Source organism: Silurus aristotelis, assembly GCF_946808225.1.
Source record: "Silurus aristotelis genome assembly, chromosome: 22".
Lineage (NCBI taxonomy): Eukaryota > Metazoa > Chordata > Actinopteri > Siluriformes > Siluridae > Silurus > Silurus aristotelis.
Genome location: NC_139595.1, coordinates 1,127,883 through 1,152,882, shown reverse-complemented (window position 1 = coordinate 1,152,882; position 25,000 = coordinate 1,127,883). Strand labels below are relative to the sequence as shown.

Here is a 25,000-nt window from a genome sequence, read left to right as displayed (position 1 = left end):
AGGTGGAAAAGGAACTCTGATGATTCGCTGGTGGTGAGGACACAGGAAGTGAGCGCATCATGCTGATCACGTTGAAATGGGTGTGGTCATGACGGTGATGAGTATTCAGGAGGTTTGTGGAATGATGTGTGGCGTCTCTACACACAATGATTGTGTTCAGTCGAGCTCCAGCACTGTAATGACGTGATTATGTGCATGAAGACATGCATTACCTGCTCACCTGATTACCCTCTCACCTGATTACCCTCTCACCAGATTACCCTCTCACCAGATTACCCTCTCACCTGATTACCCTCTCACCTGATTACCCTCTCACCTGATTACCCTCTCACCTGATTACCCGCTCACCTGATTACCCGCTCACCTGATTACCCGCTCACCTGATTACCCGCTCACCTGATTACCCGCTCACCTGATTACCCGCTCACCTGATTACCCGCTCACCCGCTCACCCTCTCACCCGCTCACCCTCTCACCAGATTACCCTCTCACCCGCTCACCTGATTACCCTCTCACCTGATTACCCTCTCACCCTCTCACCTGATTACCCTCTCACCTGATTACCCTCTCACCTGATTACCCTCTCACCCGCTCACCTGATTACCCCCTCACCTGATTACCCCCTCACCTAATTACCCTCTCACCCTCTCACCTGATTACCCTCTCACCTGCTCACCTGATTACCCTCTCACCTAATTACCCTCTCACCTGATTACCCTCTCACCTGATTACCCTCTCACCTGATTACCCTCCCACCTGCTCACCTGATTACCCTCTCACCTGATTACCCTCTCACCTAATTACCCTCTCACCCGCTCACTTGATTACCCTCTCACCTGATTACCCTCTCACCTGATTACCCTCCCACCCGCTCACCTGATTACCCTCTCACCTGATTACCCTCTCACCTGATTACCCTCCCACCCGCTCACCTGATTACCCTCTCACCTAATTACCCTCTCACCTGATTACCCGCTCACCTAATTACCCGCTCACCTGATTACCCGCTCACCTGATTACCCGCTCACCTGATTACCCTCTCACCTGATTACCCTCTCACCTGATTACCCTCTCACCTGATTACCCTCTCACCCGCTCACCTGATTACCCCCGCACCCGCTCACCTGATTACCCCCTCACCCGCTCACCTGATTACCCCCTCACCCGCTTACCTGATTACCCCCTCACCCGCTTACCTGATTACCCGCTCAACTGCTCACCCGATTACCCGCTAAATTGATTACCTGCACACCCGATTACCTATTCACCAGATTATCCGCTCACCTGAGTACCTGCTCACCTAATTACCAGTTGCCTTCTAACTTGTTCACCTTATTACCTTCTCACACGCTTACCAGTTCATCTGATTATCTGTTCACCTTCCCACCTGCACACCTGTTCACCACCTCACTTATTCACCTGATCACATGTTCAGATCATCACTATGACCTCAGGCAAAGTTACCTTTTTTTTTTCCTCGTTTCAAATAAACTCTCACGCACTTGCAGATCTGATGATGCCAGAAAATTATATTTTTCTTTTTCAGATCAGTGCCACAACCTCTATCGTAAAATCTGGAAGTGGTAAAGAAGGGAATAAATAAATAAAATGGGTTCTTGTTATCGGACTCTTCAGGCGGATGGAGGTGAAGATGAAAAGACACGAAGAGTGAATGGAGACACGTAGACAAGGTTTTCACACATTCATTATCCGGCTGTCTGAGCCGCCTTACCTCGGATCGGTGAACCGCCTGGGAGAAAGGAAACGAACAACAAGACACAGAAGTGGTGTAGGTGGGGTTGGGGGGACAGGGGGTAGAAAAAAAGAGATAAAGAGAGAGAGAGAGAGAGAGAGAGAGAGAGAGAGAGAGAGAGAGAGAAAGTGGGGCAGTGAGGGCAGAGCAATACAGGGATAGACAAAGAAAGAAGAGAAAGAGAGAGAAAGAGAGGGGTGACGAAACAGAAAGAAGAAAGTAGGGTGGATATAGAGAGGAAGGGGAATAGAGAGAAAGAAAGAGGGATAGAAAGTGAGAGAAGAGTCAAATTAAAAGAAGAATCAAAAGTATCAATGTTGGAATTAATAATGAACAGCACTGTTTATAAAACACAAAAAAAAGATACCACACCCACTCGGCCCCGCCCCTAACACGCCCACTCGGCCCCGCCCACGTGAATAATTTATATTGTGCTTAAATTTTTACATATATGTGTAAATAAACCTTCTATTTTTTTCTTTGTTTCTGACACGAACAGTTTGTAATGACTGCTTACTGCACTGAGTGACTGTAAAATATAACGAGTACATTTCTTTCTTTCTTTCTTTCTTTCTTTCTTTCTTTCTTTCTTTTATTTGTTTTTATGATATTTTGTGATGTCGTCCATCCACTGAAACACAAAGGACCTTCATGTAACAGGATGCTGTTATTTTATTGATGTGTTAACCTGAGCGAAGCTGTTTTATCCGTCCGTTGCTGCTGTTGATGTCGACGGGAAGAAAATCCTTAAACCAGGAAATTTCCGGATCTGGGTTTCCGCTCGCGGCGCAGAGCATCGTAGCGGTCCGCGTTCGCTCCACCACTTTCAGCTGAGGACCCATATCAATACTCGGGAAACCGGGTGGAATCTGATTCTCTGAAAACACACACACACGTTTAAAAAAATTTTTATCTGGAATAAAGGTGAATTTATTTCATATACAGACACGTGTAAATATATATATATAATGACTAAAATCATTAACACTATTTTCAGGCAGAAAACAAATATAACAAAAATAATTTTAAAAAAGCCCTTATCCAATATCCACCAATCAGCTGCAAGCAAAACAAAACATATTTTATAAAATTAAATGTTTAAAGGCATAAAGAGGCGGAGTCAGTGTTACTATGTTAACTATGAAGAGGCGGAGTCAGTGTTTCTATGTTAAACATGAAGAGGCGGAGTCAGTGTTTCTATGTTAAACATGAAGAGGCGGAGTCAGTGTTTCTATGTTAAATATAAAGAGGCGGAGTTAGACAGAAGCACAGCAGACTCCATCTCCAACTTGGAGTTGATGCTAAGAGCTTTAACATTTTTCACTGCGCACCAAAATGTAGCATTTTTTGTTGTCTGCTTTTTTCCGGTGTTGTTTAAACATCCAGGTAGTGCTCTGAGGTTTCTCACACACACACACACACACACACACACACACACACACACACACACACACACACACACACACACACACACACACACACACACACAATACAGTTGATTTCAGCCCGGTCTCAGACATGAGGCTCAGGCCTGTGAGGTCGTCTCGAATGCTCTGACATTAAAGGGATGAGTTCAGGCACATTATTTTCCCCCTGAACTCCAAACCCGTACGGTTTCGCAGGTTCAGACTTGCGGCGTTTCGGAGGAAAGCGCGTGATCCGACAGCTCGTGTGAAACGAGTCTGACGACTTCCCCGAGCCAAGACTAGCTGATCCCTCACCTTTTGACCCTGAGGTGTGTTTTGGCAGAAAACAGAGCGCTCCCAATACCTTCAGTTCTTCAGTTCCCGTGTTTATTACCAGCTTCTATTTATAAAAGGTAATGCTTTAAATAACAAGCGTTTAACAAGGTGTGGTTTGTTTGTTCGTGATGAAAGTACACTTTTAACACTCAGTCTACAGAAACAGGACTCAAACACACTTTTAGTTTTATTAAATAAATAAATATATACAAAGTGTTTTGATCTGTTCAGTTAGTTTCACTCCACTGCATGAACTCCTCAATGTGACCATGGTTTAAGGTGATAATCCACAGCAAGTGTGAGAGCTTTAATAAGGACACACTCATTTCCCGGGAACACCATTACAGGAAACGACCTGTCACGCAGGTGATGAAAGAGGAAGTGGCAAACAACAGCATCTGTTACAGTCAACCGGTTAATGCTTTCACTTCTGACCAATCACGATCCAGAATTCATCAACAAGCCACTATTGTGTGTGTGCGTGTGTGTGTGCGCACGAGTGTGAATAGTGTTGTTCGTGCAGTGACAGTGTGTGTGACTTTGGCTGATAAGTTTGGTCGTTTTATGCAAATTCGATGCCTGGGTTAAGAACGTTATTTGCGTACTAAACACCTAACGGAACAACCGGAAAAAAAGTTTTTCTTAAGTGGGCTTGGGCAAGGCTTGGGCGGGGCTTGGGCGAGGCGACGCCCCACAGGTACCGTTGCAACGATATCACACTCAAAAAGGCTACTGATTAAATTGTTCTGTAGAAGGAACACCTGCTGTTCTGGTGTAGACACGGTGTTTTAATGAGGACTTAGAGGAGCGATACGACCTCATACGCTTTCTACAGATCATAATGTAGTACATTATCTGTCTGAATATGGAAGCAGGCCAGGAGCTGCTCGGATTTCTCCACTCCAGCAGCAATGAAAGAGAGAGAGAAAGAAAAAAATAAATAAATAAAGGCAGGAGTCTTTGATCGAGTTAGCAGGATCTTGGTGAAATCGCGTGGTTGGAATAAAAAGGGGTTGGGGGACGTCGTTCTGGGAAAAAGCAATAGATTTTACGATTTACGAACCTTCTCCAGATGTGCTCCAAACCTGCTCTACACCTTTTTCCAAACCTCAGAACACCTTCTTTTAGGATTCTCTACATATTTTCTACACCTCCTCCAAACCTCCTCAAAATCCTCTCCAAACCTTCTCTACACCTCCTCTAAAACTAACCTGGGATGAAGCTCAAAACAAAACCAGAAGCTGCTGAGATTCGATGAGAAGATGCCAAATAATAGCTGAAAGTTAAAAGAAGCAAAAAAATCTGGCACACGTCCTCTTACACTTTATTACAGGTAGGGAAACACTGCAGGGTTTTAAAATAAAGTGTGTGTGTGTGTGTGTGTGAAAATATGGCAGGGGGATAAAAAGAAAAAAGCAAGAAGAAGGTTGCAACCTCCTGCCAGCTCCAATTACTGAGCCGAGTGCAGCCTGGCAGGCAGGACGACGGCTCTAATCAGAACCCTGCTGTACCAAATCGCTCTCCGTCTTCACACACCACAGCGGCGCGCCTGAGTACACGCTCCGAATACACGCCCCGAGTACACGCTCCGAATACACGCCCCGAGTACACGCTCCGAATACACGTGGATACAAGAGGACGTACACGTGTGGAGAGAGGACGTGGACGTGTGGAGAGAGGACGTGGACGTGTGGAGAGAGGACGTGGACGTGTGGGCAGAGGACGTGGACGTGTGGGCAGAGGACGTGTGGGCAGAGGACGTGGACGTGTGGAGAGAGGACGTGGACGTGTGGAGAGAGGAAGTGGACGTGTGGAGTGAGGACGATTGAGAAATGAGCCGCGTGAATAAATGATGGGATGTAAAATGATTCCTGCCTCCAGGCGACGGATGAATTGAATAAAACGTGTGTGTGTGTAAACACGAGTAAAATGAGAAGAAATCGCCGGGTGGTTATCTGCTCACGCTCCTCGGCTTGCGGGTCTTTTCTCACATCATCACGGTTCAGTAAGGGCTAAATAAAAGCGTGCGAGCGGAGAGAAGGTGACGAAGGCGACGCGATGTTCTTGGCCGCGTTCCAAAAACACGCTGTTTATCTGACTGGAGGAAAGAGGTGTAATGCAGGCCGTGACCTTTAAAATAATACACTTTTTCTCGCCGGGCACGAAAGATTCAGCTTCAGCCGCTCCGCCTGACAGGCATTTAATCAATACGGGCCTGCGGTGTCTGTTCTCCCTCTCCTCCCGCTCACTCGCTCGCTAACTCGCTTTCAGATCCGCTGTCCGTCTCCGACTTCCCCCCGTCTCCCCGGCGTGATGTACGGCTCTGCCACGGCAACACGCCCTTTAATTTACACCGACACGCACCACGCTTCGGGAACGTGCGAGGAACGGTCAGGAGATGCTACGAGCGCGTGGGGTGCAGAGATATATGGAATAACTCTACTCTGTGATACAATCTCCATCAGATCGTCTCCACGTGGCATTTTAAGCACCGTAACTAACCTGCTTGCGACCGCAAGTTTAAGTCGTCCTCAAGCAGCCGATCATCAGTCTCAACTTTCTGAAACCTTCTTTCTCCACAGTTCGAACAGGTACCATGTCCTTCTCCATGATGCCTTATTGCACTTGTTACGCCTTTCGTTTGCATATCACTCCAGAGAAAACCGAACATAGATGATCGCTCACATGCCGAGAACACGTGTGTCTTTGAAGAGTTCACTTTTAGGTGCTGCCCCAGCAGGAGCTCGCAACGAGGAGACGCCGAGCAACGGAGCTAATCAGCAACCAATCATGCAATGTGCAGAAATTTTTCTGGATGCGATAATTGAGGAAGGCCGCACCTGTCGCGTCTCCAAACAAGCTGATTACACCGGAGTCACGGCACAACGCGAGTGTTAATTAGATATAATGAGTGAAATCACTGCTCTGTAGGGTTTTAGGAGAATTTTAAAAAATGCATAAAAAAAAAATTACAGGCGAAAAAAACTTGCTTCGTCAACTTTCAAGTGTTTACCGCTAAGTCCGTTTGGTGCTAAACATTAGTGACGTTGGTTTGATTAGCCCGTGCTTTTCTACTCTTTTTTTGCCTTTTTTCTATCAAGCGGTAAATGGTAGCTGCCTCGCTGCAGAGATGGGTTTGTTTGATCTGTGGGTTGTTCATTTCTCCCCGAGTGAAAGCGTAAGTAAAACCTGTCACCCAAACCGGGGCGAGAGGGATTTAATTAACACGGCCTGCCATGTGTCTCAGTTCTCATCACCTTTCCACAGACACATTAAAGCAGCCTCCGTCTGCAGCGATTAAACTAAACAGCTCGCCGCAAATTCCCCTGCGTTTTCCTTCCGCTGCGTCGTGTATTCTGACCTTTCTAAACGCTTTTACTCTCTACACTCTCGCTCCTCACTTCTGACAGCCGTCACTCATTAACGTTTTCACAACGCTGATTTATGAGCTCTAAAGATACTATTTAATACCACACACACACACACACACACACACACACACACACACACGTGCACAACATCTGACCAATATCTGACCAATATCTGACCGATCCCGAGCCAGAACTCAACAGCGTTTATTGAGGCCTATAAAGTTTTAGAATCTTTGAGAATTCTGGTGTCTTCAGGTCTCTTTAGCAGTTCCTCAGGTTCTTTGAGGAAGACCATGAGACACCTTGAGCAATGTTGTGAACTCTTGACTTCCTGCTCTTTATCTGGGCTCATTGTGTGATTCTTTGTTAAAGGTAAATGGTATGCGGTTAAGGATGTTTACTTTGGCAGACGTTCACATGCAGAGTAACTTGGGAGAAAGAATGGAACGGGGATCGAGTGAAGGGGTGGAGCTGGGATTAATTAGTGCCTTCAGGTAGGTTTGGATCTCTTTATGCAGTTTTCTGTGTTTAAATCTGGAAGCAAGTGGAAGGACAGTGGCAAGTTGTTTTTACACGTGAGACTGGATGATTAATCAGTTATCGGAAAATACGATTCAGCCTCATTCGTCTGTGCGGTGCAGAACAAAATAAATAAAACTAGCATTAGGACGTAAAATCATAAAACTACACAATAATACTGCAAGTCACTCCAGCCAGTGGCATTTTCTGTTACAGACGGAATAATGGTGTGAGAAAAGTCACAGCAAAAAAGTGGGGATCGCTGGATTAACAGATAGATGGAGGGGGGGTGGAGGAGAGGGATAACACTAATAATGTTAGACAAGATAACCTTTAAATTGGTCACCCTGGTCAATTGATCAAGCAAAAACAAAACCCGTTTTGTTCCGGGGCGTTCATGTAAAGGATTATGAGTTTAAATCCCAGTCGTACCAAGGCTTCAGGGGTCAAGAGTCTTAATCATTTCAATAAATGTCTCTGTCAAATATGTAAACAAATCAATGTCACCCGCTGGATAACTGAGTGATTCGGCTTCCAACAGTTAACGTTCAAAGCCAGAAAGGATTTTTTCGTTGTTCAAAAAAAATGACCAGAAGGATAATCATGTTTGATCGTCCCCCAATCGTTTTGGTCCAACTCCAGAGTTTCTAATCTTGAAGTCCTTGAAGATGAGTGCGGTTCAGACAGCGAGTGCAGACTGTGATTCCACCCAGCCATATTGCACGAGTCCTTGGGAGAGGCCCTCTCTTGACAGACGCAGTTTGTATCTGTCAAAGCGTTGATGATCTATGGCGCCCGGCTCCGAGCCAGCAGATGGTGGGAGAAATTAAACTCGTGACACACACCGTCGGCTGGAGACGAGCAGGCGGTTGGAGACCACACCTGTAGCAGGGTGGGGGAGAAGATTTGTTTATCGCGTGAGAAAATGAATGCAGGGACGTGCCATAGCTTCCGGCAGAAAAAGGGCCCCGGAGCTCGTCGGTTCAATGAGCGCAGGTTTGTGCATTGTGGTTTAAAGGGAAGCGAAGGGAACGTATACAAAAGCCTTGTTAGGAGTGGATGAAAGTGTAATGCGTGTTCATTATTCTCAGGCTTAATGTGCGATTGGAGCAGCGTTTACAAAGCGGAGCTGATGTACTCCTAAAATATTTATGACTCGTATTATGTTGCCTCAGATTCAAGCAATAATATACAGAGAAAACAAATCGAACTCGTGCGCACGTCATATGTTTCACAGATGCCGAGTTCAAGCCGAAATCCTCCAACGAAATGATACGCGGAAAGTAACGGGTAGGGTTTACGCCGTGTGTGTGTCATGTCGACAGACAGACCGAGGATTCAGAGGTTAGTCACAGCTTCGTTCGAAACAATTCCGACGCAACGGAAAAACAAACCAGAATGGCGAGTGATGACAGGAAAATTCCACAGATCGACGTTGTGTGAAAACACCCTCAGGGAACTGTGGGAAGTCCGTGAATAAAAGTGAGACTTGTTTTTGTCTGGCCAGGTGATGAGACTCGCTCATCCATCACAGCAGGACAGAAACCACGTCAGGACTGGAGACGCCCGTATGGAGTCTTTGTATCAAGAAGCGTCAACGCAGTGGGGGGAATAATAAAGCAGGAAACGAACTCCATCCTCAATGACGTTTTCAAATGGGGACAAGACAGAGTCAGTGGTAAAGGTTTAGGGTTACTGATCGGAAGGTCGGGGGTTCAAGGCCTGGTATTGCCAAGCTGCCACTCCTGGGGTCCCTGAGCAAGGCCTTTAACCCTCAGTGCTCCGAGGGCGCTGTATCGTGGCTGGCCCTAAAATCTGACCCCAGCTTTCTAACATCTATAGGATATGCGAAGAAAGAATTTAATTGTGCTGTGAAGTGCAGGTGACCAGAAAAAAGCTCCTTCCTTTCCTCGTTATACGTTATCAAAAAGTTTCGAGAGGAGATCGACAAGTTTGAGAGACCAGATACGTTTCCACACAATCACCTTTTAAAAATAGTCTTCTTGCACACTAATTCCGAGCTTCCAGCGTTCTTCTGGAAGGTGTCCTGGAGGTCTTTTTTTTCAACGATGTCAAAACCGTGCATCTTGAAGTCCATGGGAGCTAAATCTGACAAATAGGGTGGGTACGGAAGTGAGATCAGGTTTATTCCGGCAAGAAACTCACGTGTGAGGAGAAGCTCTGTGATGGAGTGCGCACGTGGTCAGAATAGCAGACGTGGTAACGAGTGTCAAACAGCTCCACACAGAATGTCGATGTCTTTTGGCACACTGACTTATAAAGGCCGGTGCTCCCTGTGACTGTGCGTGCAGCCATCTGTTGGCGTGTTGCAAAACTACTTTAGAAACTTGTCCACGGTGTTACCACCACCCTCGCCACATTATTGTCCACATTATTATCGACGTGTCACCGAGATGCATATGCAAGTCCTGTGGCAACCGGTGGGGCATTATTATGCAAGTTCTTTTCTTTTCTTTTCTTTTTTCTCGCCTCCGCAGACCAGGCCGGTTCGAGAGCAGAGGTCTGTCTGTGACGGCATGGGGAAGTGAATTAAGCGTAATGTTTTCCCGGGAGCCTGCTGGGAGCTGGAACGGGCGTCGAGGTTGATGACGGCGAGGCCGATTCTGCAGCACTGGGGGTTTCAGAACCTTTCAGAAAGACAGACGGGACACGGTGACTCACGGTCAAAGAGCAGGACTCGCTGAGAGAGAAGATCGCTGCACTCACTGGATTTCTTTTCCCTGACACTCAGGCTGTCGAGCTCACGGCAGGATCCGGGCTTCAGCGTAATAATAATAAACCTCAACCCTGAGTTAGAGCATGTAGGAGTCTACGGTATAAAGAACCTGCTTACTTCTGCTTACCTCTGCTTTCCTCTGCTTACCTCTGCTTTCCTCTGCTTACCTCTGCTTTCCTCTGCTTTCCTCTGCTTTCCTCTGCTTACCTCTGCTTACCTCTGCTTACCTCTGCTTACCTCTGCTTACCTCTGCTTACCTCTGCTTTCCTCTGCTTTCCTCTGCTTACCTCTGCTTACCTCTGCTTACCTCTGCTTACCTCTGCTTTCCTCTGCTTTCCTCTGCTTACCTCTGCTTTCCTCTGCTTACCTCTGCTTACCTCTGCTTTCCTCTGCTTACCTCTGCTTACCTCTGCTTTCCTCTGCTTTCCTCTGCTTACCTCTGCTTTCCTCTGCTTACCTCTGCTTTCCTCTGCTTACCTCTGCTTACCTCTGCTTTCCTCTGCTTACCCAGCATTACAAACTAATCATTCATATTTTATATTTAATTTATTTTGAATTATCAGTTATTTTTGCACGTATTTGAGTTAATTCTCATTAGAGAACTAGAGAGCTACTGAGATTTTATTGATACCGATAACGAGGTTGGATAAAAAAATAAAAAAACATAACACTCCATGTAAAATAGTACTGAACTTTATTAAAAAACTAATTTTAATTAAAATAAAATAAATAATAAATATAATATAGTCTCGTGCAAAACCAGACAACACGTGGCATCAGTGATTCGCCTCTGGATCTGTATGGATTTTTGCAGATAGTTGATAGCAAGCAATTAACAATGTATTGGTCTACCTCAAATTTTAATTGCATCGTTGTGTCTTTGTGTTACAAAAGAGAACTGCTGAAAAAAAAAGTTCCTACCCAAGAGAACTGCTGAACATTTTTATTTTGCACGTGATTGCAGATCTGAAACGTTATTTTATTACAGCAAAATCTTATATTCCGGACACTTCTTGTGCCGAAATGTAAGACTCCTGAGTGACTTATAGGTGTGAAATCTGACCTCCACTGGTACGTTCTCAAATGTCCCACATTTTTCTGCTCTCTTTCATCGCACAAACTTCCTGATACCCAGAAGACGATAATAATTGCTCTTTACAAACACGGTGAGGAACAAAGCAACATGAAGATCATAGAAAATAAGAACAGGAACCTGAGGCTCCAGCAAGCCTCAAAGCTGCAAGAGCTTCATACAGAACTACTACTGCCAGATGGTTTTAGTTTTTTGTACCACTAAACCGAGTGTAAACTCCATGATCGTTTTTTTCTTCCTAAATACGCAAACTGCTACTAATAACTGTGCTAGGATAACAACCACAAGAGACGCATGCACTGACCAATCAGAAGCCAGAATTCAAGAGTACTGAGAGATAACAAGGAATGACAGCAATCAGAACAAGAATCATAGTTTACAGAACCACACCAGAAGGAAATAAAAAAACATGCTAACAGAAATGAATTCCGAGTCGTAAAAAAACACGGAGGAAACGCTTCCTACCTTCCAGCACGGTGAGTTTGGCGCTGGTGTTGATCTCCCCGGCGCTGTTAGCGGCCGTACACTCGTAAATAGCTTCGTCTCGGTGCGTACGCAGGGGTTGGATACGCAGGACAGAGCCCGAGCCATCATCAAACTCGATCACCTGAGGGCCAAAACACAAAGATCAACACAAGTGTATACGTGCACACACACACACACACACACACACACACACACCTTATTAATCTATTAGCTGTAGATTTATTTGTTAACTATAGCATCCTGACAGCCAATCAGAGACGAGTATTTCCCACAGCAGAGGAATGAGAGTGGTGTTTTATTCCTCTGACACTACAAATTGCAGTGAACACACAGCGTATCATATCAAACTTTTTATCCTCTCTCTCTCTCTCTCTCTCTCTCTCTCTCTCTCTCACCTCAAAGCGCTGAGAGCTGACTTTCTTCCCTTTTTTCATCCACGTGATACGAGGTTTGGGTTCTCCGACCGCCTGGCACACGAAAGACACCACGCCTCCCGAAATGCCCGTCTGATCCTCTGGAGACTTAACGAACCGCGGCAAACCTGGAAGAGAGAAAGAGAGAGAAAGAGAGAGAGAGAGAGAGAGAGAGAGAGAGAGAGAGAGAGAGAGATTTATATATATATATAATGTTAATAAAACACACAATAAACAGATTGTTGGAGAGAACAGGTTTTTCTTTGCGAGCACACACACACACACACACACACACACACACACACACACACACACACACACACACACACACACACAAACACACCAACCAGGTTTCACAATAAGGTGTGAGGCAACACACAAGATTATCCACATTAATTATGCACTTTCACTGACGCAATTTTTACTACAGCTACATATTGCTACGCAAACATACACACACCCACACACCCACACACACACACACACACACACACACACACACACACACACACACACACACACACTCAGATTGTGAATAAAACATTTTTCAGAAATAAAAAACACGTTAAATCGTTGTTTTATTCTTTAAAACATTTCTTAAAAATTTTAATTAAACAGAAAATAAAACCAAACAAAAATACAGAACAGAAAACCTTTTGTTTGTTTGTTTGTTTGTTTTTACTTTGCGTTTTATGATCATGAAAAATTGAAATGAGAAATTCTAAAAGAATTCTATATTTTTGGAATTTAGTAAATATATGTGAAAAATAGTCACAAAATGTAATATTGTACAAAAACAATATTTTAATGATAAACAATTATTAAAATAAAAAATAAAAAAATAAGTAAAAAAAAAAAAAGAAAAAGTATATATATATATATATATATAAAATAACACAAATGTAGCGAATAAAAAGAAATCACTCTAAACACAGAAATGAGGAAGCTGTAAACGAGGGGCTGTAATTCTGCGAGAGAATAAAAAAGGCAGGAATTTTTAGGAGGAAGTTCACCAAACAATTTCTTCTTTTTTAGTTCCATTTTTCTTATAAATTTCTCATTTAATCTAAATATAAAAACGAACTGTTCCTCAGATCGTCACGTCACGTCTTTCCCCTCTGTAATGTCACGTCTTTGGTTTTAGTCAGCGGTGATGGATGTGCTGTTTACGCTCCGGGTTCCTGCTGTTACACGCCCCATTTTCCAGCCACTGATATTTTATTTTAGGCATCAGAAATTCTTTTGTTTGTAATACGTTAGTGTTTCTATAGCAGCCGGGACGTGTAAACCCAGACGTTTGTGAGTTCAAATCCAGAAACCAACCAACCTGCCACTGTTGGGCCCCCAACCATAAACAGCTCAGATTTATAAGAGAGAAATCTGTCTTTAGATCTTTGAGGGAACATTTTGGAGAAGAACCAAGTGTGGAGGAAAGATGGCCATACAGTGTTCTTCATCTGATGTGTGTGGAGGCAGAATCAGACCTCCTCTAGAAGCGCATGTCGTCGTGGCCGAGAAAAACGGCCGTGCCCTCCTGCTTTTATGTATCCGCTAATAAAAGATCGTCGCAGCCGCGGCAAAGGGAACAAAATCGATAGCTAGTTAACATAACATAGTGCCGATATGAAGAGCGGCGTGCCGGAGACTAGCGGGCAGGCGGCGAGAGCTAAATCATCGCCCGAGCCAATACAGTGGCGTGACCTTGATGTAGGACGTTGGGTTCACCGGGAGACACGAGCGCCGTCGAAGCTAACATCGCCTCTGTGTGGGGAATATTCTTTCAAATCCGAAACATACCAAGTTATAAAAAATAAAATAAAATCCCTGACCCTCCAGACTGCTGGTCAGGCTGACATTTAAATGACATTTACACGCTGGATCCCCAGGAAGCGTCGTGACTGGCACAGCGGCTCCTCATAAAAAGTGGCTTTTATCTGTATCAACATCCACACCATGCCTCTGCTGCTTCAGCGTGATTCTCCCAGCATGCCTTTCATCACTCTGCATGAGGGTATGCACCAAAGAGCCAAGGACCCAAAGATCTCCATCCCTCCTAACAACCCCCTGCCCCTGCCCCTGCCCCATGCTCTTTACCTCCGCCTCCTCGGAGCCACGACCACCATGACCACCACGACCACCACGACCACCACGCTTGCTTCTTATTTACACCTAATTATCAACAGCTCAAAGACCCGTGCTCGTTAAGCTCGTTAAGCTCGTTCCGGCGCATGCTTCCCATTAACTTACGGACGGAAAACCCGCTGAAAGGACGGATGAACGGATCAGAGAACTTCTCACGAAAGAAAGAGCTCCTGAAAGGATCGACGAAGGAACCACAGCACATCCATAACATGTCCTCGCCGAGCCAGGCTAATCCGCTCACACACAATGGCGTACTCTACAATGACCTCTGACCCTTGACCTCATCCCTGTGAATCTTTTCAGTGCTGGGAAACATAAAAGAAACACTCGCGAAAAAAACTCTAAAGTGCGACATCATGACTTTAAACAAAAAACACAAACACTACAATCGTTATTTACATCCAAACGCCGGTTAATTGTTAAAATGAACACACTCAACAAAGCTGATATTCATAAGTTTTTATAGATATTTTTTTTTTTGTATTATAATATAGTATCATATTATTACAGTATTATATTTAAAAAAAACAGTTTTTTGTTCACATTTCCATACAAAGGACGAATCTGAAACAGTTTTTTTTATAATTTCTTTCAAGAAAATAACAAAATGTAAATAGTTTCATGTGATTCAAACAACATTCAAAAAAGTTCACTTAAAAGTAAATTAAGAAAAAATAACAAAAAACACAAAAGCTACGATCTTTTTATTCATAAAAAACCTTAATCCCCCCGGCAGCTGTTTATTTATTTGTATGCGTGCGACTGAGTTTGTTTGGGTTTGTCTCTCCAACTAGTTTCTCTTTTTTCTTTTTTTTTTTTACATTAATGCGTTTTTATATTTAAATGTATTTTATTAATTTATTTTTATTATAGTATCGTAACATTATTACTGTATGATATTAAGTCTTTTTTAAATGTGCATTTTATAATATTTCCATTGCAAACTACCACTTTATCCAGACAACAATTTTTATTTCAAGAAAATAAAATTTAAATAGTTCAATTCAATTCAATGATTCAGTAAACTTGCGAATACATTAGCGATACCTAGCTTGTTTGGGTTTGTCTTTCTAGCTAGTTTCTCTTTGTTTTGTTGACATTGATGCGTTTTTATATTTTAAAAAAAAAACTTTTCCTTTGTATTATAATATAGTATTCTATTTTACAGTTTTATATTAAGTCTTTTTTAGTCTGCATTTTATTGAAAATGTCCGTAGCAAACTACCATTTTTTAACGGATGCCAAATTAAAAAATGTTTAAGAAAATAATATTCAAACATTTTAATAAAATTTTAACAGAATTAAAATAAACTAAACTTAAAATTAAAATTGTAGAAGAAAATTTGATTTGCAAATTTTTTGTTAAACAAAAAAACGTAAATTAAAACCATAATAAAAGGTTGCAAAAATGTTCTTTTTCGCTTTAAAGTAAAAAACGGGTGGAACATCAGCGGTGAATAATAATTGTACGAGTCCTGTACAGTGAGGGGACGCAGCAGTCCCCGTACGCATGGCGTCCCGTATGGGATTTGGTGAAACGTTGAGACGATACGACGAGGCGATTTATATGTTGATTTTCCCTCTGTGGGATTTGAGGGATTCGATGTTCTACTCCAGCTCGACTGGCAGTCTGCTAAAAGTTTCCTCCAGTATAACTAAACCCCTGTGATGTTGAGTGCACACCTGGACGGCACCCAGACGTGAGTGTATACCTCCTTATTAACAGGCTGAATATTACACTCTTCTGTTTTGTCACCAGAGACGAAATAATGACCTAATAGTTTTATTCCCGCAGGATTCCCTCTCTCTCGCTCTCTCTCGCTCGCTCTCTCTCGCTCTCTCTCCATCTTTGAGCCGATATCAAATCAAGGCTGGAAACCAAAGATGATGATTCACGTCTTTAAAAGGCCCACCACGAGCAGCGGTTTAAAGCCTAAAGTAACGCTAAACCTCCCAGTGCACGGGTCATACGATACGCCTCACCTCGATTAGCAGGAAGCGCCCCCCACCCCCCCAACAGACTCGTCAAAGATGCATGAGTGAACATCGAGCTAATGCTTTCGGTAAGTGATTTTCTGCTCGAGAGGACGGTCGGGACCAGGGGTGTGTGAGCGATTTGCTCGCAGCGGCCTGAGTAAAGGTATTTACTCAGGATTTGTGTCGAGAGCCGTCGAAGGGTGGAACGAAGGATATCAGTCCGTTACTCGAAAGACGCGATGCTCCTTCGGGGTTTGATTAGAAGGCAGATATCCCTGTGTAAATGCTGCAGAATAAGTGGAATACACTACACCAGAAATCATGGCAAACGCTATCGTCACATGTCCGCGGCTTGTCAAAGTCTTCCCCGATAATCAATTGATCTATCTTATCTATCTATCTATCTTATCTTATCTATCTATCTATCTATCTATCTTATCTTATCTATCTATCTATCTATCTTATCTATCTTATCTATCTTATCTATCTATCTATCTTATCTATCTTATCTATCTTATCTATCTATCTATCTATCTATCTTATCTATCTTATCTATCTATCTATCTTATCTATCTTATCTATCTATCTCGCTTTTATATCAGTTGGGCAGAAATCCTGGAGGTTATTACTGTAATGCGCCTCACAGTGGGCACAGTGGAAATGCGTAATTGCATTCCGATTCGATGTTCTGCGCCATTCTGTTAAATAATTCACCCGAACCCGGAAAGCAACGAGCTCGACAGACGCCTTTTCTCGGAGATCACTTAAAGAGAGAGACACGTTTCTTTTTTTTCCCCCACTCTGCGTTTATCAGCCTGTTTATTCTCTCTCTCCCTGTGTTTACGCTCGCATAATGGACCCGAGGAAAATGAGATAAAAAAAAAAAAATAATCACCATCAGGGAAAGCACCATTAATGTTCCCAGAGCGGTAAAACGCGACACTATTCCCGCCAGAGTTTTAATATAAATATTAAGCAGGGTCCATTTAACGAGTTGATAATGGCCGCAGAATTGTGAAAAATATTGTTATTGAGCTGATTGGGCAAGATAATGTGGCGCTAATTGGAAGCAAAAGCCTTGGAAATGGAGCAGAATTACATTAATGGAAGCGTTTGGCTGAAAGGACGGCGGCCGATAGCGTCAGATCATCAGACATATTTCCACTAAGTGCTGCAGTGAAGGGGTTTAAAAAAATAAAACTGGTAATCTATTATTAATGAAAATAAATGTGCAACTCACTCACTCACTCACTCACTCACTCACTCACTCACTCACTCACTCACTCACTCACTCACTCACTCACTCACTCACTCACTCACTCACTCACTCACTCACTCTCTGGTTTGGGTATCGATTCCACATACTCTATTTAGATCGACGCCGCAAAAACCCGGGTCTCACTCGGGTACTTTCCTTTCACCAGCTTCCAAAAAGTCCATGTACTGTTTTTAAAATAAAGAAGGAATGTTTTTTGGAAGATCTCCGCATCTTCACGTTCACCATATATATATATATATATATATATATATATATATATATATATATATATATATATATATATACACCATGGATTACAGAACACGAATGGAAGCGTGTATGTGTGTGAGACCACCTGTTCTTGCACCTGTGGCTTTAAAGAACTGAAAAGGGGCCTGCAGAACCATCTGGGAGGTCAGGATATGGCTTTTCTCTTCTCTCCACTGACCCACGACCCCATTAAAGCTCCTCGGCGCATGATGTAACCCTAGACCTTAAAAGCTCAGGCTGTCAATGCACAAATGAGGCGGTCTAATGGAACTAGACCAAATAAAGAACCATCACCATCTCCATCCTCCTCCACCAACATCTCCAGGTCATCATTTGTTGTAATGAGGGTTTACAATGAAAAACACTCACTTAGACATTGCTTTTGTATCCTCTGTATGCCGTGGTCCAGATATTACTTTCAGTACCTACTTTAAAGAAAACACCCTATACTTTGAAGTAGGTACTGGAAGCAACCTACGATGGTCGATATATCGTTACGATTTTCTTTTTGGCCGATATGTTTTTGGTAATTTTCTTTCCCTCTTCATCTCATCAAATCTAACAATTAATTAATAGGATGTGATACAGAAAACTGCTTAAACGAAACATTTACTGACACAAGCGTCTCTAATAAATACCTGTAGCCTGAACTACAGCTGGTTAAAGGATCGCTAACGATTTAGTTCCATAAGGTGATTCTCTCATTCTTGCTCTAAAAGTAGCATCAGATTTAACCAATAAAATATAGAAGGCAAAGGATAAGAACTGTTTTTCGTTCCGCACAGTTGGCTGCAGTCGGACGTCGTCTAGAATATCTAAACCTTAAGGGGTCCTCTGTGTACTCAGATAAACCAAAGCCGTGTTACAAATGCCAAAGTTTGGACCAACAACGCTTCATGTTAGCGACGTTAAGACGAAGTATCTCACTGACAAAGCTTCAGTTCTGGGTATCGTTTCAACAACGACCTCAGTTCCATCATGAACGGCTTTTTTTCATTGTTTTTTTTTGTCCTTGTTAAGGAAACCCCATGATGACATTTTCCCGATCTCGCCTGCCGCTAGCATCAGGCTACCTGTGAAAGCGCTGAAAGAAAAACCTGATCCATATATATATATCCATCCTGGCCACACATCAAGCGTTACTGGATATGCTTTACCTTTTCATCTCAGCTGAAATATTAAATAGTAATGACAGGGAGTTTATGGATGTTACGGCTATTGAAAGCTGTCAAAATCAGTTCGAGACGAGTTCGGACTAATATTCTCTGGCAAAAGCTCAATTACCGCTCGCTCGGACCCAAAGGCATTCGTCTGTCTTCTTAGATTTATTAGTTTTGTTCGCGGGGAATCGATGCGGGAGTGCTAGGCTATCTGAGCGTTACCTAGATAAGCTTCACGTGACGAGCGCATAAATAATACAAGTATTCGCACCTTTATAGATAAATTCCGGCCAATCAGGATCCAGAATTCCCCCTGATGGCGATGTGAACACACCATACGCACGCATTAAAAAAAAAAAAGTAGTTATTTATAATTCTTGATCTTTTTTCTCCTGCTCCTCCATACCACCTCACTATCTTTATTCCTTCTATCCTCTAGTTACAATCTCAGATCCTCAGATACCTCAACTCCAGACCCCGAACCCTGAGCGAGCATCGGGGCCGAATGTAAATACAGGGCTACTGGGATCCAAACCCCAAAGCCCCGATCCTGACAGGGACAATAATTATTAAGTCGACATAACAGGAGTCCGCCATTACCGAAGCTTTTATCCAAACAGTCGATCCTGCAAATGTAATTACAGACAAAACAAAGGGAAAAAAAAGACACTCAAGCTGTTTTTTCTCCTCTTAAAGGCTCCAAGTGAAACACTAAAGAATTGTTTAGGATATTTATTATTTAAGAGAAAAAAACAACAGCAGCTTTCAAATGAGCCTCAAAGAATTTAAATTTTTATTTGAGATTTTTCAATAATTAGTTGATTATTTATTAAAAAAATAATAATAATTATGAACACTGCTACATTTCCATCTGGAGGGTAAAACTGCTCATCAAATGTATTATTTATTTAAATTATGTTTTAATTTATAATATTTTTCTTATTTAAAAAAAAAAAAAAAAACCTGATCAATTCAGTTCAGTGTGAAAGACTGGTGGGGGAAAAAAAAAAAGAGGAAAGCAAATTATTTTTTAGATTTGATCCCACCACATCAGATACGTAAAAAAAAGAAAAAAAAAGAGAGAAAAAACAAAAGAAAGAATTCTGTACATGCAGGGTGTAAATGACGTTAGCGCTCGGCATCCCCGAGTCCCAGGCTGCATTTTATCACCGGGAATAAAATTCGTAGCAAAGTCATTATCTCTCCGACACGACATCCATCCCGCTCCTTTAACATATTGCTGCATCAATCACAGCGTATTGCACGACAGTGATGAACATCCAGAAATGACATTCGCTGTCGGGAAAACCTTTCTGATTTATGACGAATGTAATACGTCTCCCAGTTGAACCCTCGGCCTCGCGTCAAGGCCTTTGAGGAGGAATTCATTTCTCACCAGGGGATCTGATGAGCCGAGCGTTCTCACGGGCTCTCGCAACGATTCATTTCTTTATTCATTTCATCAAATTGTTTAAGTTCCGATTAAAAAACAATAGAAAATTTCAAACCATCCAAATACCTTTTTTTTTTTTTTTTTTAAATCAATCTAGAGCTTTAGCATCTTCTTATTAGGTTTATTATTATTATTATTATTATTATTATTATTATTATTATTATTATTATGTAAATATTTTGTTTTTTTCTTAAAAATTCCTTTTTTAAATGACTATCAGGAACATTTAAAAATTGTAAAAAAAATTTTTTTAAGTATGTTAAAGTATAAAATATTAAGTATTATATTATTGTATTATAAGTATTAAGTATAAAAAGTATGTAAAAAAAAAATTTGCTTCCCATATATATAAATAAAATAAAATATTTAATAAATATGTAAAAAAAAAAAAAAAAAAATAGAAATATTGATGAAATACGTAAAAAAAAAAAAAAATTTTTAAAGAAGAAAAAAAAAACAAAAAACAAAAACACATCTAAAGAACCCTGAAGGAAGTTTTTTTTTAATGTGTGAGATTTGTGGCCCTGGATCAAAGACCCTTCTGTGGGGAGTCCCGGGGCCCCTCGATGAGGGTCGGCAGATCAGACGTGGTGTGTGTGTGTGTGTGTGTGTGTGCAGCAAGTGAAACAGACGAGACTGGTTGTGTGTATTTAAAGTAAGCGAATGTGCGCCGGAGCGGCTCTCAGGATGTAGTCGTATTTGACCCACAGCTGCGATCTCCGTCCCAGAGAACGAGTGAACGAGCGAGACGGAGGGATGCAGGGACGCAGAGGGAATAAGAAAGAGAGGATGGGACGGCGTGGAGGCGTTCCGGAGCGGGAGAGCGAGGGGTCGACGGAGGTTAATGATCACAGATTAATGGCTTAATTATGCTGAGAAGAGGCAGAGATCCAAACACCGAGCCGTGGCCTGCATTCAGCAGCATCATCAACATCCTCCTCTGTCCTTCACACAACGCTGCCTGTTAACACCATCACCACATCTGTGTGTGTGTGTGTGTGTGTGTGTGTGTGTGTGTGTGTGTGTGTGTGTGTGTGTGTGTGTGTGTGTGTGTGTGTGATGCGTATTACTTATTACTTTATTATGATTCATGTCGATTCTTATTACACAACTCTAATCATGAACAACACACACACACACACACACACACACACACACACACACACACACACACACATTCAGCAAACTGCTCCGGTCTGAATAAAACATCTGGGGGTTGAGTAGTTCCCGTAAAATCATCTATAAAATCAGTGTTAAAAAAGTGTAATGAGATTTAAAAAAAAAATTTTTGCAGTTATTAATAAAACTAAATGTTTTTTTTTTGCGATTACAGAAACCTAACACTGGAGACACTGGAGAGGTTAAGTGGTGAGATGGTGAGATGGGGAGGCAGTGAGGTGGTTAAATGGTGAGATGGTGAGATGGGGAGGTGGTGAGATGGTGAGATAGTGAGGTGGTGAAGCAGTAAGGTGGTGAGATAGTAAGGTGGTGAGATGTTGAGATGGGGAGGCAGTGAGATGTTGAGATGGGGAGGCAGTGTGGTGGTGAGATGGTGAGATAGGGAGGTGGTGAGATGGTGAGATGGTGGGATAGTGAGGTGGTGAAGCAGTAAGGTGGTGAGATGTTGAGATGGGGAGGCAGTGTGGTGGTGAGATGGTGAGATAGGGAGGTGGTGAGATGGTGAGGTGGTGAGATGGTGGGATAGTGAGGTGGTGAAGCAGTAAGGTGGTGAGATGTTGAGATGGGGAGGCAGTGAGATGTTGAGATGGGGAGGCAGTGTGGTGGTGAGATGGTGAGATAGGGAGGTGGTGAGATGGTGAGGTGGTGAGATGGTGGGATAGTGAGGTGGTAAAGCAGTAAGGTGGTGAGATGTTGAGATGGGGAGGCAGTAAGATGTTGAGATGGGGAGGCAGTGTGGTGGTGAGATGGTGAGATAGGGAGGTGGTGAGATGGTGAGGTGGTGAGATGGTGGGATAGTGAGGTGGTAAAGCAGTAAGGTGGTGAAATGTTGAGATGGGGAGGCAGTGTGGTGGTGAGATGGTGAGATAGGGAGGTGGTGAGATGGTGAGGTGGTGAGATGGTGGGATAGTGAGGTGGTGAAGCAGTAAGGTGGTGAGATGTTGAGATGGGGAGGCAGTGAGATGTTGAGATGGGGAGGCAGTGTGGTGGTGAGATGGTGAGATAGGGAGGTGGTGAGATGGTGAGGTGGTGAGATGGTGAGATAGTGAGGTGGTAAGATAGTATGGTGGTGAGATGTTGAGATGGGGAGGCAGTGAGGTGGTGAGATGGTGAGGTGATGAGGTGGAGCAGCTCCACCCTGAACTCTGGCTCCTCCAGCATATAATTCAGCTCCTGATTACAGACAACACAACGCTAACACCCGCTCGTTTGTGGTCACAACATTCCCTCTGACGTTATTCTTAGGATTTTACTCCTTCGACTCTGCTTATGTGACGCGTTTACGGCTGACTCATCAAAACTGTTTAATACACTCATTACGTCTGTGTGTGAGAAGGACAGTGTTACGCTTCAGCTCTGGAACAGGAGGAAACTTCCTGTAACTTTCAGCTTCCTGTGACCTGCTCTCAGCTTCTTTTCCTTCAAATAATCAGTGTTGAGATCTGAAAAATGAGGGAGTTGAAAACAGGTAACAGGAAGTTATAGGTGACAGGAAGCTGAATACAGGTGAACAGAAAATCAGTGACGGAAAAACTAAACGCGTGAAAGAAGCAGAATAAGGTGGCAGGAAGTAGAAAGGAGATCACACACCTCTCTGAACAGTCACTAAGCCAAAACACTGACTCAATTTCTAAACCATCAGTGTGTGTTCATGTGTGTGTGTGTGTGTGTTCATGTGTGTGTGTGTGTTCCTGTGTGTTCAAACTCTTTAAAGTTTAAAACCACTAACGAGGAAAAAAAAAAACTGAGGCCAAAATAGCAATCACAGGGGGCCAAGCACCAGGCAGACGTTTATCAACACCCTATTATTAGCATCTGAACTTCAAGCAACGAGTTTCTTCTCAACTCTATCATTAGAGCATCTGTGTGAGGAGCAGTCGTCATTTTTTACCTTTCAAAAATTCTATTTCTTTTAAAGTAAGCTTACTTAAATCAATACATAAATAAATAGTTTTTGTGGCATAAAAGCTGGCAAAAAATCTACGTAATTCATTTTCATTAAATTGTAAAAAAAATAGTTTGCTACAAAAACACTACAAAAAAGTTTCAATTATGATTAAAGCACCTACAAACATCTCAAAGTTCCTAAATATTTATTTTTTTATATGATCAAATAATTAAAGATTTAATAGATTTAATTATAAGACAATGACATACATCAGCCAAATCTACTAAGACAGAATGTTGCTTCTTATTATATGGTAATATTTAAAATATATATATATTATTTTATCGATTTTCACCATTTAAATAAAAAATATTGCACCACAGATTATTACACACTTTAATTCTGAAATTTGAATATATATATATATATAAATAAAAATATGTTGAATCAGAATAAAAAAGTTAAGATAAAAAGATAAATAAAAAGAAATGAAAGAAAAATCACTAAATCAATAAAATGTAATGAACTGTAAAGTGCTCAAGAATAACTTAGTGAGAATTGGGGGGGCCAAGACTTTCGCACCAACCTCTCCTTCTATCATTCTTAAATAAACGTATAGAATTTGACTAGAGTTTGAAGTTGGGGTTTGAAGCGGCTAATTCTGAGGCGAGAAGCTTGCTAGGTTGTATGCGTGGAGGTTTTTTCTATAACGTGAATGCGTGGTAACCATGGAAACGCATCCAGCCAATCCGGAATGTCGACATTTACCTCAGATATGTTGGTCACTCCGTCGGAAAAAAACAGTGTATTGCTATTATAAGGCTTTTTCAAATTTAGCATCAACCGCTAACCCGATTCCCGCCATTCTGAGGATTTAAATAGTTGTACTCACTGTCGGCGTGGGAATGAACGGCCGCGAGGCCAAGCAGAAGCAGGACAGAAAAACAGCAAGGCGTCAACGGCAGTGAAGGGCAAATCTGAGGCACCATGTTCCAGGTTGGCACTTCTTCTTCTTCCTCTTCTTCTTCTTCTTCCTCCTTCTCCTCCTCAAGGCTGCTCTTCCTCCTTCCTCACTCTTACGTGATCATAGGCTAAAACCTGAAACCCAGACAACAACATGTCAGAAACAAATGCTCGTAATTTAGCTGCAAAAGGCTAAAGGACACCAGGGAACGGGGTCGAGGATTTGACCTCTGACCCGTGAACACACTTTAGGATATTGAAGTGACCACACACACAAACACACACACACACACACACACACACACACACACACACACACACACACACACACACAAGGCTCATTGGTTCATTGTTAAGGTTCTAGATGTTCACTGTCAGACTCTACAGCTCATCAACCAGGTTGAAAGTTAAGAAATGTCCCATGAGACACTTTTGTGTAAGATCTTTGATTCTTCAGTTCACCAAGCAGGTGATTCGTAATTCACGTCACTTTCTCACAAAGAATGAAGGAACGTCAGAGATCTTCTCAGCTGAGAGACACACCTGAGTGTTTCACAGCTCTGTGGGACAGAACGATTGTGTGCGATATGACAACA

At 42.5% G+C, this 25,000-nt stretch overlaps 1 protein-coding gene and 1 long non-coding RNA gene across 6 annotated transcripts in view; both read right to left on the bottom strand.

Annotated features, from left to right (window-relative positions):
• ptprfb (protein tyrosine phosphatase receptor type Fb) overlaps positions 1–25,000 on the bottom strand; it is a 116,234-nt gene that overhangs the window by 60,265 nt on the left and 30,969 nt on the right. For all 5 annotated transcript variants that reach the window (XM_083524968.1, XM_083524970.1, XM_083524966.1 and 2 more), the window contains exons 2-5: positions 24,334–24,539; positions 12,097–12,242; positions 11,681–11,822; positions 2,442–2,630 (exon numbers count right to left, since the gene is read on the bottom strand). In XM_083524968.1, coding sequence (XP_083381094.1) covers positions 2,442–2,630; positions 11,681–11,822; positions 12,097–12,242; positions 24,334–24,430 — 574 coding nt within the window. In that variant the 5' untranslated portion in view covers positions 24,431–24,539. The remainder of the gene's footprint in view (positions 1–2,441; positions 2,631–11,680; positions 11,823–12,096; positions 12,243–24,333; positions 24,540–25,000) is intronic.
• Positions 9,850–10,359, bottom strand: LOC310717360. Its single transcript, XR_014530804.1, has 2 exons — positions 10,330–10,359; positions 9,850–10,249 (listed from the first exon to the last, which is right to left on the bottom strand). It is a non-coding gene; the product is annotated as an uncharacterized lncRNA (long non-coding RNA).